Source organism: Entelurus aequoreus, linkage group LG19 (genome assembly GCF_033978785.1).
Source record: "Entelurus aequoreus isolate RoL-2023_Sb linkage group LG19, RoL_Eaeq_v1.1, whole genome shotgun sequence".
Taxonomy (NCBI): Eukaryota; Metazoa; Chordata; class Actinopteri; order Syngnathiformes; family Syngnathidae; genus Entelurus; species Entelurus aequoreus.
The window spans coordinates 44,290,735-44,306,954 of record NC_084749.1 but is presented as its reverse complement, the minus strand read 5'-3'; the positions used below and the strand labels follow the sequence as shown (position 1 = coordinate 44,306,954).

General features: G+C 40.8%; 1 protein-coding gene across 1 annotated transcript; it reads left to right on the top strand.

The window, feature by feature from the left end:
• Positions 1 to 183: 183 nt before the first annotated feature.
• Positions 184 to 15,224, top strand: LOC133634942 (hydroxylysine kinase-like). Its single transcript, XM_062027602.1, has 5 exons — positions 184 to 203; positions 730 to 1,033; positions 3,674 to 3,816; positions 11,523 to 11,703; positions 14,690 to 15,224. Exons 2-5 carry the CDS (start codon positions 730 to 732, stop codon positions 15,142 to 15,144), a joined length of 1,083 nt encoding a protein of 360 aa, XP_061883586.1. The 5' UTR covers positions 184 to 203; the 3' UTR covers positions 15,145 to 15,224.
• Positions 15,225 to 16,220: the final 996 nt, after the last annotated feature.

Here is a 16,220-nt window from a genome sequence, read left to right as displayed (position 1 = left end):
TACACAACGTGACAACTTCACTGCTTTTGTACCAACATATTGGTATGGAGTCTGCACACAAGAATGTTTGGAATATTTAAAGACATGATGAGTGCAAACAATAAACCCTTCCATTACAGATGTACCCACCTCCTACTTTATAAAAGGCAGGTCCTTCTTGTTTAGCAAGTTTGGTTGGTTGATCACATTCATACTGAGGTGAGGTAAGTTCAAAAATGTTTATATTTACTTAATCTGTGTATATATAGGACTTTATTGTTGGCATGGTTAACTCTTCCGTCAGAAACTGCATTTAATACTATTGAGTATTACTCACTTTTGGAATGATTTGAGAAGTAAAAACTTCAACAATTTAAAGGGCAACTGCACTGTTTTATATTACAAATTACAATGCATAAAAAAAGAACGTATGGGTTCTTGTCTAGCGTAGAATTGGGAATTTCCAAAAAAGGGCATCTTCTGATATCTCTTTTTAACATATCTTTATAGTTATCATCTTTGACTGTGAATGTTTGTAGCTTGCAATGTCGTTTGATAAAGGTAAAGAAAGACGACGCATTGATAGTTTATTATTAGCCTATGAGGATCATTATTTTCAGTAGTATTGTACAAAATGAATTTGGAGCAGAAGTCAGACTTGTTTTTAAACCAGCCAACCAGCCAAACCAACAAGTCAAAACTAGTACGAGTCCAGGTATGATTACCATGTACGTGTTTTTTTCCATCAAGATGTCTACCAAGCATGCCATACCCAAACTCAGCCAGGCTCAGGCCGCAGAACTCGTGAAGAGACGCTACGACCTGACTCCCTCTGAAGTCCACTGTCTGCCCAGCTGGGACGACCAGAACCTCCGCGTTGTGACGGTGGACGGGGGACAGTTTGTGCTGAAGATTATGAATTCCAAGACCAATAAGAACCCCGCCATGACTGAAGTGCAGACGTATGCCATGAACTTTCTGCAGGAGAAGGGACTTCCTACACAGAAAGTACTGAAAACCACCACAGGACAGGTCATGTTCCTGGAAGACATCGGTAGGACACCAGTCACTCACGACTTCATTGCCTTTGAATTGATGAGTATGTAAATGTGTGTACGTCAAAACGAGATTTCACGTCTGTTTTTACGTACCTAGAGATGTAACAAAAGCCAGCCATTGTGGACATGAGGAAACCTCACTCCCTGATACCTTAAGAACTTGTGCTGGACTCTGAGTTGACAGCTTAGGCTCTTCGCTTGGTGCCTAGCACTCTAAACGCTCATTCTGCAGACTTAAGTTCAAGTCCCGGGCGAAACAAAAGCAAGGGCTGGACCAGGAAGGTTACAGAGGCAACTCACAACATGAAACCAATGCTCCTTATAGATACAAAAACAATTTAACCCCATATGAGAAAGCATTTTGTGCCAGAGACAAGGAAATATTAATTTTAGGAACAGAACCTAGATTCTACCTGTTGGTGTGAAATAAAGGGACGGACGTGCCTCTGAACTATGAAAGGTAATGTGTGCACTTGTTTCAATCAATCAATCAATCAATTATTCAATCAAAGTTTATTTATACAACCCTTAATCACAAGTGTCTCAAAGGGCTGCACAAGCCACAATGACATCCTAAGTTCAGATCCCACATCACGGCAAAAAAAAAACCTCAACCCATTGGGCATGATAAGAAACCCTGGAGGGGACCGCAGATGTGGACCCCCGCCCCCTGGATGACCGGTGCAATGGATGCCGGATGGATACAGTTAATAATGTGAGCGTCTAGTCCAGGGGTGTCCAAAGTGCGGCCCGGGGGCCATTTGCGGCCCGTAGCTAATTGTTTACCGGCCCGCCACACATTCTGGAAATGCTATTGCAAAAATTAAAAAAAACATTTAAAAAAGTGTAATGAGGTGAAATCTAACTATAAAAAGTTGCAATGTTGACACAAAGCTGCCATGCAGGCTTTTATTTTTCTTTTGTCTCTTTATTTTTCTTTTTTTTGCCATTGCTCCAAAAAAATAAAAAATCAATGTTATAATGAATTATTGACCTATTCAAGGCTCCAATTATTTCAAATATCTCACTTTCAAATGTTTTATGTTGGAAATATTGTGTGGTTGCCATACAAAAACATCAACATTTTATTTGACAAAAGAGCATAAAACAAACAAAATAATAGTTCAAACGTAAAATGGACAGATATATCTGAAGTTGATCTCGTAACTTAAGTGTTGAAAGTAAATAAAAAAACTAATACAAATGTATCACTTTCTGAGTGGGGCACCTTTTGGATCCCAAATATATTTAATGGGATTTTATTTTTCTTTTCACTGTGATTACTCAAAAATAATAATGAATTAAAATCAATGGTGTCCTGCATTATTGATCTTTTTAAGGCTCTAATTACTTCACATCAAACATTGCTTTCTGAATGTTTTGGGCGGTGGGGGAAATACTGCATATTTCAGTTTTATTATAAAAAAATAAGTTTTTTTGACAGAAAAGGCATAAAACCTTTTTGTTTTTTTAAACTTTATATCAACCTGAAGTTGATACACTGTAGAGATTTACTGTAAGTGTTAAATAAATAAATAAATAATAATTTGACTTGTTTTTAACATTTTAATGACTTAGACCCCGGGAGCCCTAAAGTTAAAAAACAAACAAAATCCATATATTTTGTTATGGTTTGAAAATGAAAAATATCAAAATGGCCCCCGCATGCTTTAATTTTTCCGTGTGCGGCCCTCTGTGGAAAAAGTTTGGACACCCCTGGTCTAGTCCATAGTGGGGCCAGCAGGGGATCCTCTTGTATGTAGACATGTCGGGGCGCAGAGACGTCACCGACTGATGCACAGAGGAGTGGTCCGCCCCGGGTCCCGATTTTGAACGTTACCTGTGGCCACCTGATAACCTCTCCACGCAGGAGAGGGGGGCAGAGCAGAGAAGAGAGACAGCAGATCAACTGGTCTAAAAAGGGGTATATTTAAAGGCTAGAGTATACAAATGAGATTTAAGATGGTACTTAAATGCTTCTACTGAAGTAGCATAGATGGCATTCCAGAGTACTGGAGCCCGAAGAGACAATAGGTTGTTTCAGACAACCGTATCGGATTTAGTGGTTTGGAATACCTATCTAGTGCAGGGGTCCCAAACTCTATTCACCTAGATCTACAGCCAGGTTGACACCAAGTATTCATTTCAGAATTAAGTTTTTACCAAGTGACTAAGTTTGATAAAATAGTTATATGTGGTGACTCTGAGCTTAAGTCATTCATTATAGAAATAGAATTGGATGTAAACATGATATATTTTGACTCAGTTGAGTTCCCCAGCAAATGGCCAGAGGAAATGATGCTTGCTTACAAGAAGTTGCTCTTTGTGTGTGTTTTGTGTTGTGTATGCACCGTTATTGTAATTAGTTACTTCTAGCTGGCTTAAAGATTGCCATAAGATATTTAACTATTAGCCAACCAGGGTGCACAGGTCACAATTACACTAAACTATGAGGTTGTGGTCTAAAACTTGGTAAATCCAATCCAATCCACTTCATTTATATAGGAGAACCTGAACAATGCAGAAGTATAGAGTGTAAACAAGGTGTAGTATGGGTAGTACACACAACATGATGTCAAGTAACAGGAGTGGAGACAGACAAACTCTTCCAATTGTTGACTTGTTGCCTTTGGCAGATTGTGGCCATGGTCTACAGAAGTTCCTGGTGCGCCTGTTGACTTATTTGCCAGGTATCCAAATCGCCAAGGCTCCTCTCTCACCAGAACTGCTTTATGACTTGGGCCAGACAGCAGCCAGGATGGACCTGGTCCTCAAAGAGGTACAACTAACTCCATTGTTAAAGATGATGATTGTCCACTTGTCAGACTGATAAATGTTGGTACAATGTTGGATGGTCGTGTTCAAAAGTGTCAAATCATGAGGTTCTTGCAGCGTGGCTGTGTCATGAGTAAAACCTCACTCACTGACGACCTCAAGAGCAGTGCTGGCTATCGGGTTGATAGCTCGGTAGCTAGCACGCTCGTCTCTCATGCGGGAGACCCAGGTTGGAGTCTTGGGTGCAGGGACCAATCCAGCCGGTGTCAGGGACTGCTGTCGGCCTTGAACCCCAAGATGCATAGATGGCAGGTGTAGTGCAGGAAAACATGACTTTAATACCAAAAAAACAAATAGTGCAACTGGTAAGTGCACATGCAGGGAAAACAGGAACCAGGAAACAGGCAACAAGAAACAGCCAACAGGAACCAGGAAACAGGATAACAGGAGACAGGAATCAGGCAACAGGATACAATCACAGAGCCCTGGCTGGAGGGCGAGGCGGGCAGGTGTGCCAGGCTGCCAATCAGGGGTAGGTGAGGGAAATATGCAGGAAATGGAACCAAAATAAGAGCGCTGACAGGAAATAAACAAACAGAGGAAAACCCAAACCTAACCAAACAAGCCTGACAGCCGGGTTAGCCTTGCAGACAGTTCGGGATGCCTCTGAATGCTCCATTTTAGAATATTAGGTCAAGAGAGGTCACAGATTGACGGACGTACTTATATGGGTTTTCGAGCATCCGCCGTCTACCAGACTCCTCCTCCTTGGCGTCAGCCCGGAAGACTGTTGGGGTCTCTGCTGTTATTCCTTCTCATTTCATGCCCTCCCACCTGATCTGGTGTCTACAGAAGACTTTCCAATTTGACGGACTATGGCTTTTTTAGGGCGAGCGAGGAGAAAAACACAAACGTTTTCAAGAGAGAGCCACACAAGAGCAGATTTGCAAGGATTGACTTTTTTACCTTGTTGAATTTAAAGAAGGTTCTAAGCAGACCTTCAAAATGCAAAACAAAGAAATGGGAGTGAGACAAAAATACATCCGAGCATCAAAGTCTTAAAGTGAAATAATCTGTTTATAGCTGATCAAAAGTCAAAACTAGAAAAACATTTAAAAAACAAACATCCGGGGGTCCGGATCATGTTTTTGTTATGTTCTGTTAGTTTTGGACTCTTTTAGTTCCTGTTTGTGCACTTCCTGAGTTTGTTTAGTCACCATGGTTACGTATTGCACACACCTGCCTCTGGTTAGTGTTCGGGACGCTCACCTGTTGCCCAAGCACTAATCAGAGGGCTATTTAGTCTATGCCCTGGCCTCACTCAGTCTGGCGTCATTTGTTTGCTTCACGCAACCCTCTACGTAAGTCTTGTTTTATTTCATGCCACAGTTAGAGAGTTTTTGCCTTGTCCATAGTTCCATGTTTCCTGCGCTAAATTTTCGCCTTAGCTTCCGCGTGCGATAGGCACGCTTGCCTTAGTTGTTTGCCTGTTATTTTGTAGTTAGATGAATAAATATGTTCCGACCTGCCAGCCTTGTCCGGAATAGTCCGTTTGCATCCTGGGAGAACAAACCTCGCAGTAAGCTGCGCAAACCACGACGTGACAGCAGTCCGTTCTCCCGCAACGGACTTGGAGGAGTTGGATGAAGGTACGTGGGAGGTGTTACGCGCAATGGAGGCTGAGACGCTCCGCCATTCCCCTATGGAGCGCCAGGACCTAATGTGGGGTCCTAACGGTACGCTGGTCCCGATCAGCTCCGTGTGGCCCGGGGACGTTGCCGCGCCACCGCGGTACTGGACGCGTCCGCAAGGACTGAAGCCATCCAGAAGGGCTTCGCTTCGCGGTCAGGACGCGTCGCTCCCGCAAGCCCCTCCTCCTCCGGACCGAAGCAAGCTGCAGGCAGCCAGGCCACCCCCTGATGACGTCACGCCGCCGCATTGTGATGACGTCACAGTCGAAGATTTTTTTTTCAATTCTGTTTTTTTTTTGTCAGCCGCCCCCAAAAGACTCTAATTCCATGACAAGAATAGAACATTATCAAGACATGTTTTTGAAAATTACAGCTAGTCAATCTAAGCCACCTAATTTTCAAGCTCCGCCCCCCAACACTCAAGCCCCGCCCACGTCACTGACCTTTTCTTTTTGTCCGCCCACACAACCTCAGGTGGGGGATACAAAAATACATTTTGGACAATTTAAAGGGGAGGAGTCTACCCCCCTCCTGACCTCCCTCCACCCACCCCTAAAGACGGGTCCAGACCGCAAGAAGCGCGTCTGGTACCCGCTCCTTGAGGGGGGGGGACTAGTGCCGGGAGCTGTGCTAGTGGGGTGGCTCAGCTGCGCCCAGCCAGGCAGCAACCTCCGGCCCGGCCACCACCACCAGTTTTTCGGCATGTCAAGCCACAACCTCCAGCGAGGCCACCCCCGCAAAAGTCACGGCTAGCAATCCTTCCTGCTCCACGGCTAGCAACCGAACTTCCTGCTCCACGGCTAGCAACCGAACTTCCTGCTCCACGGCTAGCGACCCTTCCTGCTCCACGGCTAGAGACCCTTTCTGCTCCACGGTTAGCGACCCATCCTGCTCCACGGCTAGCGACCCTTACTGATCCAAGGCTAGCAACCCTTCCTGATCCAAGGCTAGCAACCTTTACTGATCCAAGGCTAGCAACCCTTCCTGATCCAAGGCTAGCACCTGCTCCAAGGCTAGCACCTGCAGTTGCTCCTAGGCTAGCACCTGCACCTGCTCCACGGCTAGCGCCAGTAGCCGCTCCACGGCTAGCGCCAGTCTGCTGCACCACGCCAAGCACCGTCTGCTGCACCACGCCAAGCACCGTCTGCTGCTTCCACGCCTGCCTCGTCGTCTGCTGCTTCCACGCCTGCCTCGACGACGTCCACTGCTTCCACGCCTGCCTCGACGACGCGCGCTGCTTCCACGCCTGCCACGCCGTTGACGCGCCCTGCTTCCATGCCTGCCACACCGACGACGCGCCCACTTCCCTGTCGGCCACGGAGGTGGCCGTTCCTTGGTCGCCCGCCTTGCCAAGTGTACCCACCTGCCCGTCGGCCACACATGTGGCCATTCCCGGGTCGCCCGCCTCGCCAAGTGCAGCGGCGTTCAACGCGTCGCCGCCACCTGACTCTCCCTCGCTGGTTGCGGGGACACTTGGTCTTGCGACCCACCGCCAAGTCCCCCCTCCGCCCTCCCATGACTCTTGATCTTGCATTGTTTTGTTTTTTTGGACATCTGGAATCTGTCTTTGAGGAGGTGGTTATGTCATGATCCGAGATCCGGATCATGTTTTTGTTATGTTCTGTTAGTTTTGGACTCTTTTAGTTCCTGTTTGTGCACCTCCTGAGTTTGTTTAGTCACCATGGTTACGTATTGCATTCACCTGCCTCTGGTTAGTGTTCGGGACGCTCACCTGTTGCCCGGGCACTAATCAGACGGCTATTTAGGCTATGCCCTGGCCTCGCTCAGTCTGGCGTCATTTGTTTGCTTCACGCAACCCTCTACGTAAGTCTTGTTTTATTTCATGCCAGTTAGAGAGTTGTTGCCTTGTCCATAGTTCCATGTTTCCTGCGCTAAGTTTTTGCCTTAGCTTCCGCGTGCGATAGGCCTTTGTTGTTTGCCTGTTATTTTGTAGTTAGATTAATAAATATGTTCCTACCTGCAAGCCTTGTCCGGAATAATCCGTTTGCATCCCGGGAGAACAAACCTCGCAGTAAGCTGTGAAAACCACGACGTGACAGTTGGAAGCCATCAGGACCGTCAAGTTACGTTTTTTTATAATCAAACAATAAAACTTTCCTCCACTTTTCAATGTCACCTGTGAAATTTCTCTCCCAGGTGTCTAATGCCTACTGGACGAGTCACCACCTTCATTTTCGCCCACGTTCCTCCCGTGTCTTGACGGACTGATCGGATCCTGAGGCTCATTTTTGTGTTTATCACAACGTTTGTGCTTTTAAAGGCTGGTCTTCAAAAGGAACTGCACTTTTTTTGAATGTTGCCCATTATTCAGAATCAAACAATCAATCAACAAAAACACATGTGAGTTTTTTATGCATTCTAACTCGTAAATGAACGTAAGTAAAAGTCAGCTATCAATGGAGTCAGTAGGAGTCATGATATTGTTTTAAAACATCTAAAAACACCAACAATACTAGATTTACATGTGGTGACCTGAATATTACCAAGTATCAGCAATCTTGTTATTATAAGTTCTAACGCAGAGGAACTACGTTTAGAGAGTGTTGCGTTGACCAGCTCTTCCTCCAATGGGGAATTCAAATTGCTAGTCTCTCCCAGATTCTTTGAATGACACATAAACTGGAGTTAAATTGAACACCAGGCAGTAGTTGGTATTTTGTGGTTTATTGTTAAAGCTTTAAAGACAATCGTGAGACCAAATCCAGTACACCAGCGTTTCCTAGCTCAGCCTAGATCGGTCTCCCCTCAAACCCATGGAAGTGCTGTGATCCTCTCCTTCCTCCTCCCCACCTGCTGTCCCCCAGCCTAGCCCCGCGCTGTGCCCTTATCTCAGGAATGTTATGGCAGTCTCAACAGAGAGAATATTCAACGCTCTGACCCTCTCATCAAGGACACTCGAATACAAGCACTTTTTTACCAGACGAGACATTAGCTGATGAAAATATGACTATAGGAATTTAGAAAGAAGTAACACTTAAATATGGATATATGGAAAAGATCTGGTTCCAACAAGTCCCCCTTTAAGATCTTCTAATAAGATCTTTATTACTTGTACAAAACTTATAAAGCACGCCCCACATTAAAGTAGGTGCTGTTTTTTTTTCTTTGAGCAAGCTAGCAATAAAACAACAGCATATTTACATGGGAGATAGATGGAGGGAGTCCACGTCAGTGTCGTCATGGTCAGGGAAGGAAACCAACAATTCTCGAAAGTCTTAACAACAATACTACATTTACATGTGGTGACCTGAATATTACTAAGTATCAGCAATATTGTTATTATAAGTTCTAACACAGAGGAACTACGTTTAGAGAGCTAACTAGCTTATGCTGCTATATCGACATATTGAGCTGCTGCATCGCCTCTGAGTTGGTGAAAGTTAATTGAAGATGATAAATCATGTCTCTCACCTGGATAGTAGAAGGTTGTGGACATAAACCCACAAGTTGGTCAACTTTGACATCCAACTTAGACCCGGAGATGGCCAGAAAAACACGAAAACACACTCGTTTTTTAATCATTTGTGAAGATTATGATGAATTGTTGATGTAAACTGGAAGATATAAACATCAGTCTTTATCCCAGTGAGAGCAAACATTGTACAGTAAGAGACTTGTTTTAATGTTTGTATACAGTATTTTGTTTAGCACTTAGCAATACTGCTACATTATGCTTAGTGTTTTACTAAAGCTGCATCTGTTTAGCACACAGCTTCTAAAACTTGTAGATCATCCTCCTTATGTTCAGGCTCAAAAATAGAAGTTTCTGGATCATCATTTGTCCTAAAATAGTGTTTGTTGTCTCTCATCAAGTCTGCCATGATTAGTAGTCTTGTTGTTGTTGAAGGAGAAGTGAACGCTGTTATTATAAATGTTACTACATGACATATATACTTACATCATGTAAATATTACATGTTATTATGAATGTTATTACATGACATATATACTTACATCATGTATATATTACATGTTATTATGAATGTTACTAGATACTACATATATACTTACATCATGTATATATTACATGTTATTATGAATGTTATTACATGACATATATACTTACATCATGTACATATTACATGTTAATGAATGTTACTACATGACATATATACTTACATCATGTATATATTACATGTTATTATGAGTGTTACTACATGACATATATACTTACATCATGTATATATTACATGTTAATGAATGTTACTACATGACATATATACTTACATCATGTATATATTACATGTTATTATGAATGTTACTACATGACATATATACTTACATCATGTATATATTACATGTTAATGAATGTTACTACATGACATATATACTTACATCATGTATATATTACATGTTATTATGAATGTTACTACATGACATCTATACTTACATCATGTATATATTACATGTTATTATGAATGTTACTACATGACATATATACGTACATCATGTATATATTACATGTTATTATGAATGTTACTACATGACATATATACTTACATCATGTATATATTACATGTTATTATGAATATTACTACATGACATATATACTTACATCATGTATATTTTACACGTTATTATGAATGTTACTACATGACATATATACGTACATCATGTATATATTACATGTTATTATGAATGTTACTACATGACATATATACTTACATCATGTATATATTACATGTTATTATGAATGTTACTACATGACATATATACTTACGTCATGTATATATTACATGTTATTATGAATGTTACTACATGACATATATACTTACATCATGTATATATGTCATGTTATTATGACTGTTACTACATGACATATATACTTACATCATGTATATATTACATGTTATTATGAATGTTACTACATGACATATATACTTACATCATGTAAATATTACATGTTATTATGAATGTTACTACATGACATATATACTTACATCATGTATATATTACATGTTATGAATGTTACTACATGACATATATACTTACATCATGTATATATTACATGTTATTATGACTGTTACTACATGACATATATACTTACATGATGTATATATTACATGTTATTATGAATGTTACTACATGACATATATACTTACATCATGTAAATATTACATGTTATTATGAATGTTACTACATGACATATACACTTACATCATGTATATATTACATGTTATTATGAATGTTACTACATGACATACATACTTACATCATGTATATATTACATGTTATTATGAATGTTACTACATGACATATATACTTACATCATGTATATATTACATGTTATTATGAATGTTACTACATGACATACATACTTACATCATGTATATATTACATGTTATTATGAATGTTACTACATGACATATATACTTACATCATGTATATATTACATGTTATTATGAATGTTACTACATGACATATATACTTACATCATGTATATTTTACATGTTATTATGAATGTTACTAGATACTACATATATACTTACAGCGTGTGTATAAAACATTGATGGAGGTTTTGGATGTTTTTAGGGCATTGTGTAGGCGGTATATAGCTGACTTTTGCTAGCATTTATTTACGACTTAGAATGCATAAACAAATAAAAACATATGTGTTCTTGTCTTACATAGCATTGTGAATGAATGACAAAAAAGTTCAGTTCACCTTTAAAGGGGCTGTTTGCAACATTTATACATATCCCTAGAGGGCGCTAACTTTACAATTACATCCTGCCCTCGTACGACTTCTAGGACGTGATGAGGTAACTACGTACGTACGTAACACGTGCATGCATGTTAGCCTTAGCTGTTGTTAGCTAATGATAGCAATTTGGATAGTTAGCATTAGCTATCATTGAATGTATATTCTCTAACATGACGCATGCATGAACATGAAAACTGTTCAACGTTTTTGTCTACATGTGTGAGGTCTGCAACATATTTTATGACTGAGAACATCTTACTGAGTACCAGACTATTTTTGTCCATTTTTGTCCAAGATAGAACATCCTCAACTCTCAGCGTTGCAGAAAGACGACTTCAAATGGAACTTGTCAAATGTTCTTCTCCTGGAGGAGCACATGAACGTTCTAGATGGACATCCTCTCCAGGCGGGCGTGAGGACGGTTCTCCATCAGTACAAGACCTATGTGGCCCCTAAATACTCTGCTTTCCGCAAGTGTAAGTATGATGTTCCCAACCCTAACCCTAACCCTAACCCTAACCCTAATCCTAACCCTAACCCTAACCCTAACCCTCTAACCCTCTAACCCCTAACCTTTAACCCCCTAACCCAAATCCTAAACCTAACCCTCTAACCCTAACCCCCTAACCCAACCCTAACCCTAACCCCCTAACCCTCTAACACTACCCTCGAACCCTCTAACCCTAACTCTCTAACACTAACCCTCTAACCTAACCCTAACCCTAGCCCCAACCCTAACCTAAGTCTCCAACCCTAACCCCTAACCTTTAACCCCCTAACCCCAATCCTAAACCTAACCCTCTAACCCCAACACCCTAACCCCCTAACATAACCTAACCGTAACCCCCTAACCCCCTAACCCAACCCCAACCCTAACCCCCTAACCCTCTAACACTAACCCTCTAACCCTAATCCAACCCAACCCTAATCCAACCCAACCCAACCCTAACCCTAACCCGCTAACCCAACCCTAACCCTAACCCCCTAACCCTCTAACACTACCCTCGAACCCTCTAACCCTAACCCTCTAACACTAACCCTCTAACCTAACCCTAACCCTAACCCTAGCCCCAACCCTAACCTAAGTCTCTAACCCTAACCCCTAACCTTTAACCCCCTAACCCCAATCCTAAACCTAACCCTCTAACCCTAACACCCTAACCCCCTAACCTAACCTTCTAACCCTAACCCCCTAACCCAACCCCAACCCTAAAACCCCTAACTCTCTAACACTAACCCTCTAACCCTAATCCAACCCAACCCAACCCTAACCCTAACCCGCTAACCCAACCCTAACCCTAACCCTCTAACCCAACCCTAACCCCAACCCCAACCTCAAACTCTAACCCTCTAACCCTAACCCATTCATCCTGGACGTTCAAACTAACAAAAATTATCTGATTCCCCACAACTTCCGTAAAATTAAACCCGTTCCAAACTCAAAATCCTCCTTGTTAGTATGTATGTAATTTGCTAGCATTCTATCATGCTAATATTAGCATCTTAGGTAATGTTTGCTGTTACACACCTCAGAGTCACATGTATTCCCATTCTACTCATTTAACTGTTAGCATTTGCATGTAAACAAGCTAGCTTGAATGCTAATTGTGCAGTTCCAGTCACTATCTGGCTAGCATGCTAACTGTTAGCATTACCGTCCAGCTTTGGCTTTTCAGCATTCACACGCAATAAGGACAAAGTGGTATTTTTGTGTCCACAGATGTGATACACCACAATTTATTTTTGTCTCCACAGGTGTGATACACAGCAACTTAAGTGTCAACAAGTCAGAAATTTTTGGTCAAAAAGTCAGGATTTTTTCTAAGTGTCAAGAAGTCGGGATTTTTTTCCAAGTGTTAAAAAGTCGACATTTTTTTCAAGTGTCAAAAAGTCTGAATTTTTTTTTTGAAAAAGTCAGGATTCTTTGTAAGTGTCAAAAAGTCGGATTTTTTTTTCTCAAAATGTTGGGATTTTTTCTAAGTGTCAAAAAGTCTACATTTTTTTCTAAGTGTCAAGAAGTCTGAATTTTTTTGGTCAAAAAGTCGGGATTTTTTCTAAGTGTCAAAAAGTCAGAAATTGTTTGTAAAAAGTCCAGAGTTTTTGTATGCGTCAAAAAAACTGGATTTTTTTGTAACTGTCAAAAAAATCCGGATTTTTTCTAGGTGTGAAGAAGTCAGATTTTTTTTTGTCAAAAAATCTGGATTTTTTGTAAGTGTCAAAAAATCTGGATTTTTTGTAAGTGTCAAAAAATCTGGATTTTTTTCTCAGAGTCAAAATGTTGGGATTTTTTCTCAGTGTCAAAAAGTCTGGATTTTTTGTAAATGTCAAAAAGTCGGATTTTTTTTTGTCAAAAAGTCAGGATTTTTTACAAGTGTCAAAAAGTCAGACATTTTTGGGTCAAAAAGTCTGAATTTTTATTGTCAAACAGTCTGGATTTTTTCCAAGTGTCAAAAAGTCGACATTTTTTTGTAAGTGTCAAAAAATCTGAATTTTTTTGGTCAAAAAGTCGGGATTTTTTCTAAGTGTCAAAAAGTCAGAAATTGTTTGTAAAAAGTCCAGATTTTTTGTATGTGTCAAAAAACCTGGATTTTTTTGTAACTGTCAAAAAATCCTGATTTTTTCTAGTTGTGAAAAAGTCGGATTTTTTTCTCTCAAAAAATCGGGATTTTTTGTAAATGTCAAAAAATCTGGATTTTTTTCTCAGAGTCAAAATGTTGGGATTTTTTCTCAGTGTCAAAAAGTCTGGATTTTTTGTAAATGTCAAAAAGTCTGAATTTTTTTTGTCAAAAAGTCAGGATTTTTTATAGGTGTCAAAAAGTCAGAAATTTTTGGGTCAAAAAGTCAGAATTTTTATTGTCAAACAGTCTGGATTTTTTCCAAGTGTCAAAAAGTCGACATTTTTTTCTAAGTGTCAAAAAGTCTGCATTTTTTTGGTCAAAAAGTCGGGATTTTTTTCCAAGTGTCATACAGTCAGAAATTGTTTGAAAAAAGTCCAGATTTTTTGTATGTGTCAAAAAACCTGGATTTTTTTGTAACTGTCAAAAAAACCTGGATTTTTTTGTAACTGTCAAAAAATCCGGATTTTTTCTAGTTGTGAAAAAGTCGGATTTTTTTTTCTCAAAAAATCGGGATTTTTTGTAAATGTCAAAAAATCTGGATTTTTTTCTCAGAGTCAAAATGTTGGGATTTTTTCTTAGTGTCAAAAAGTCTGGATTTTTTTGTAAATGTCAAAAAGTCTGAATTTTTTTTGTCAAAAAGTCAGGATTTTTTATAGGTGTCAAAAAGTCAGAAATTTTTGGGTCAAAAAGACGGAATTTTTATTGTCAAACAGTCTGGATTTTGTCTAAGTGTCAAAAAATCTGAATTTTTTTCCAAGTGTTTTTTGACACTTACAAAAAATCCTGACTTTTTGACAATTACTATTTTTGTCTCCACAGGTGTGATACATTTTTGTCTCTACAGGTGTGATACACGGCGACTTGAATCATCTCAACGTGCTGGTTGAAGCGGACGAGAGCCACGCCTACAAGCTGTCCGGTATCATTGATTTCGGGTATATGAGCCTGGGGTACTTTGTGCACGAGCTGGCCATCAGCATCATGCACGCCATGCTGGCGCGCCCAAACCCCATGGAGGTGGGCGGAGCCATCCTGGCAGGCTGGGAAAGTGTCCTTCCTCTGAACCAGGCGGAGAGGGATTGTCTCTTTTGGTTGGTTCTGGCCCGCTTCTGCCAGTCGGTGGTGCTGTGCGTGCAGATTCTGACGGTGCAGCCCGAGAACGAGGTATATTTCGAGCACATCACCAAGAACGACCGTCTGATTCTGCAGCAACTTTTGGATCTGGGAAAGGAGCGGGTGGAGGAGGTGTGGTTCCAGACGGCCACTGACGTCAGTCGCACAAAGTCCGAAATGAAATAAATCGGCATGTTGCAAGACGTATGCGTTCTATATTATCTATTCATCTTTTTATTACTCAAGAACCTACAGTTTGCATTAAACTTAGACCCTGATCTACTAAGATCCACAACGATGTGCTATCAAGGGCACACACACAGCTTTTAGTACATCAGGCTCTGAATATGTTGCAATTGAAGGAAGTTGGGTGGGGTTTCCATTTGTCTGAATTATTGAAGACATTTAAAAACAACCTTTTTTTAATGTTTATGAATATCAGTCAAATATGTTTCTATTGGAATATTTAAGGCCTACTGAAAGCCACTACTACTGACCACGCAGTCTGATAGTTTATATATCAATGATGAAATCTTAACATTGCAACACATGCCAATACGGCCGGGTTAACTTATAAAGTGACATTTAAATCTCCCGGGAAATATCCGGCTGAAACGTCGCGGTATGATGACGTATGCGCGTGACGAAGTCAGAGTAACGGAAGTTATGGTACCCCGTAGATTCCTATACAAAAAGCTCTGTTTTCATTTCATAATTCCACAGTATTCTGGACATCTTTTGCAATTTTTTTAATGAACAATGAAGGCTGCAAAGAAGACAATTGTAGGTGGGATCAGTGTAGCAACACAACCAGGAGGACTTTGTTGGAGCGCTAGCCGCGCTAGCCGGCGACCTCACCTTGACTTCTTACGTCTCCGGGCCGCCAAACGCATCGGATGAAGTCCTTCGTCCTTCTGCCGATCGCTGGAACGCAGGTGAGCACGGGTGTTGATGAGCAAATGAGGGCTGGCTGGCGTAGGTGGAGAGCTAATGTTTTTAGCATAGCTCTGTGCAGTCCGGTTGCTAAGTTAGCTTCAATGGCGTCGTTAGCACAGCATTGTTAACCTTCGCCAGCCTGGAAAGCATTAACCGTGTATTTACATGTCCACGGTTTAATAGTATTGTTGATTTTCTATCTATCCTTCCAGTCAGGGCTTTATTTCTTTTGTTTCTATATGCAGTTAAAGCAAGATGCTATCACGTTAGCTCGTAGCTAAAGCATTTCGCCGATGTATTGTTGTGGAGATAAAAGTCACTGTGAA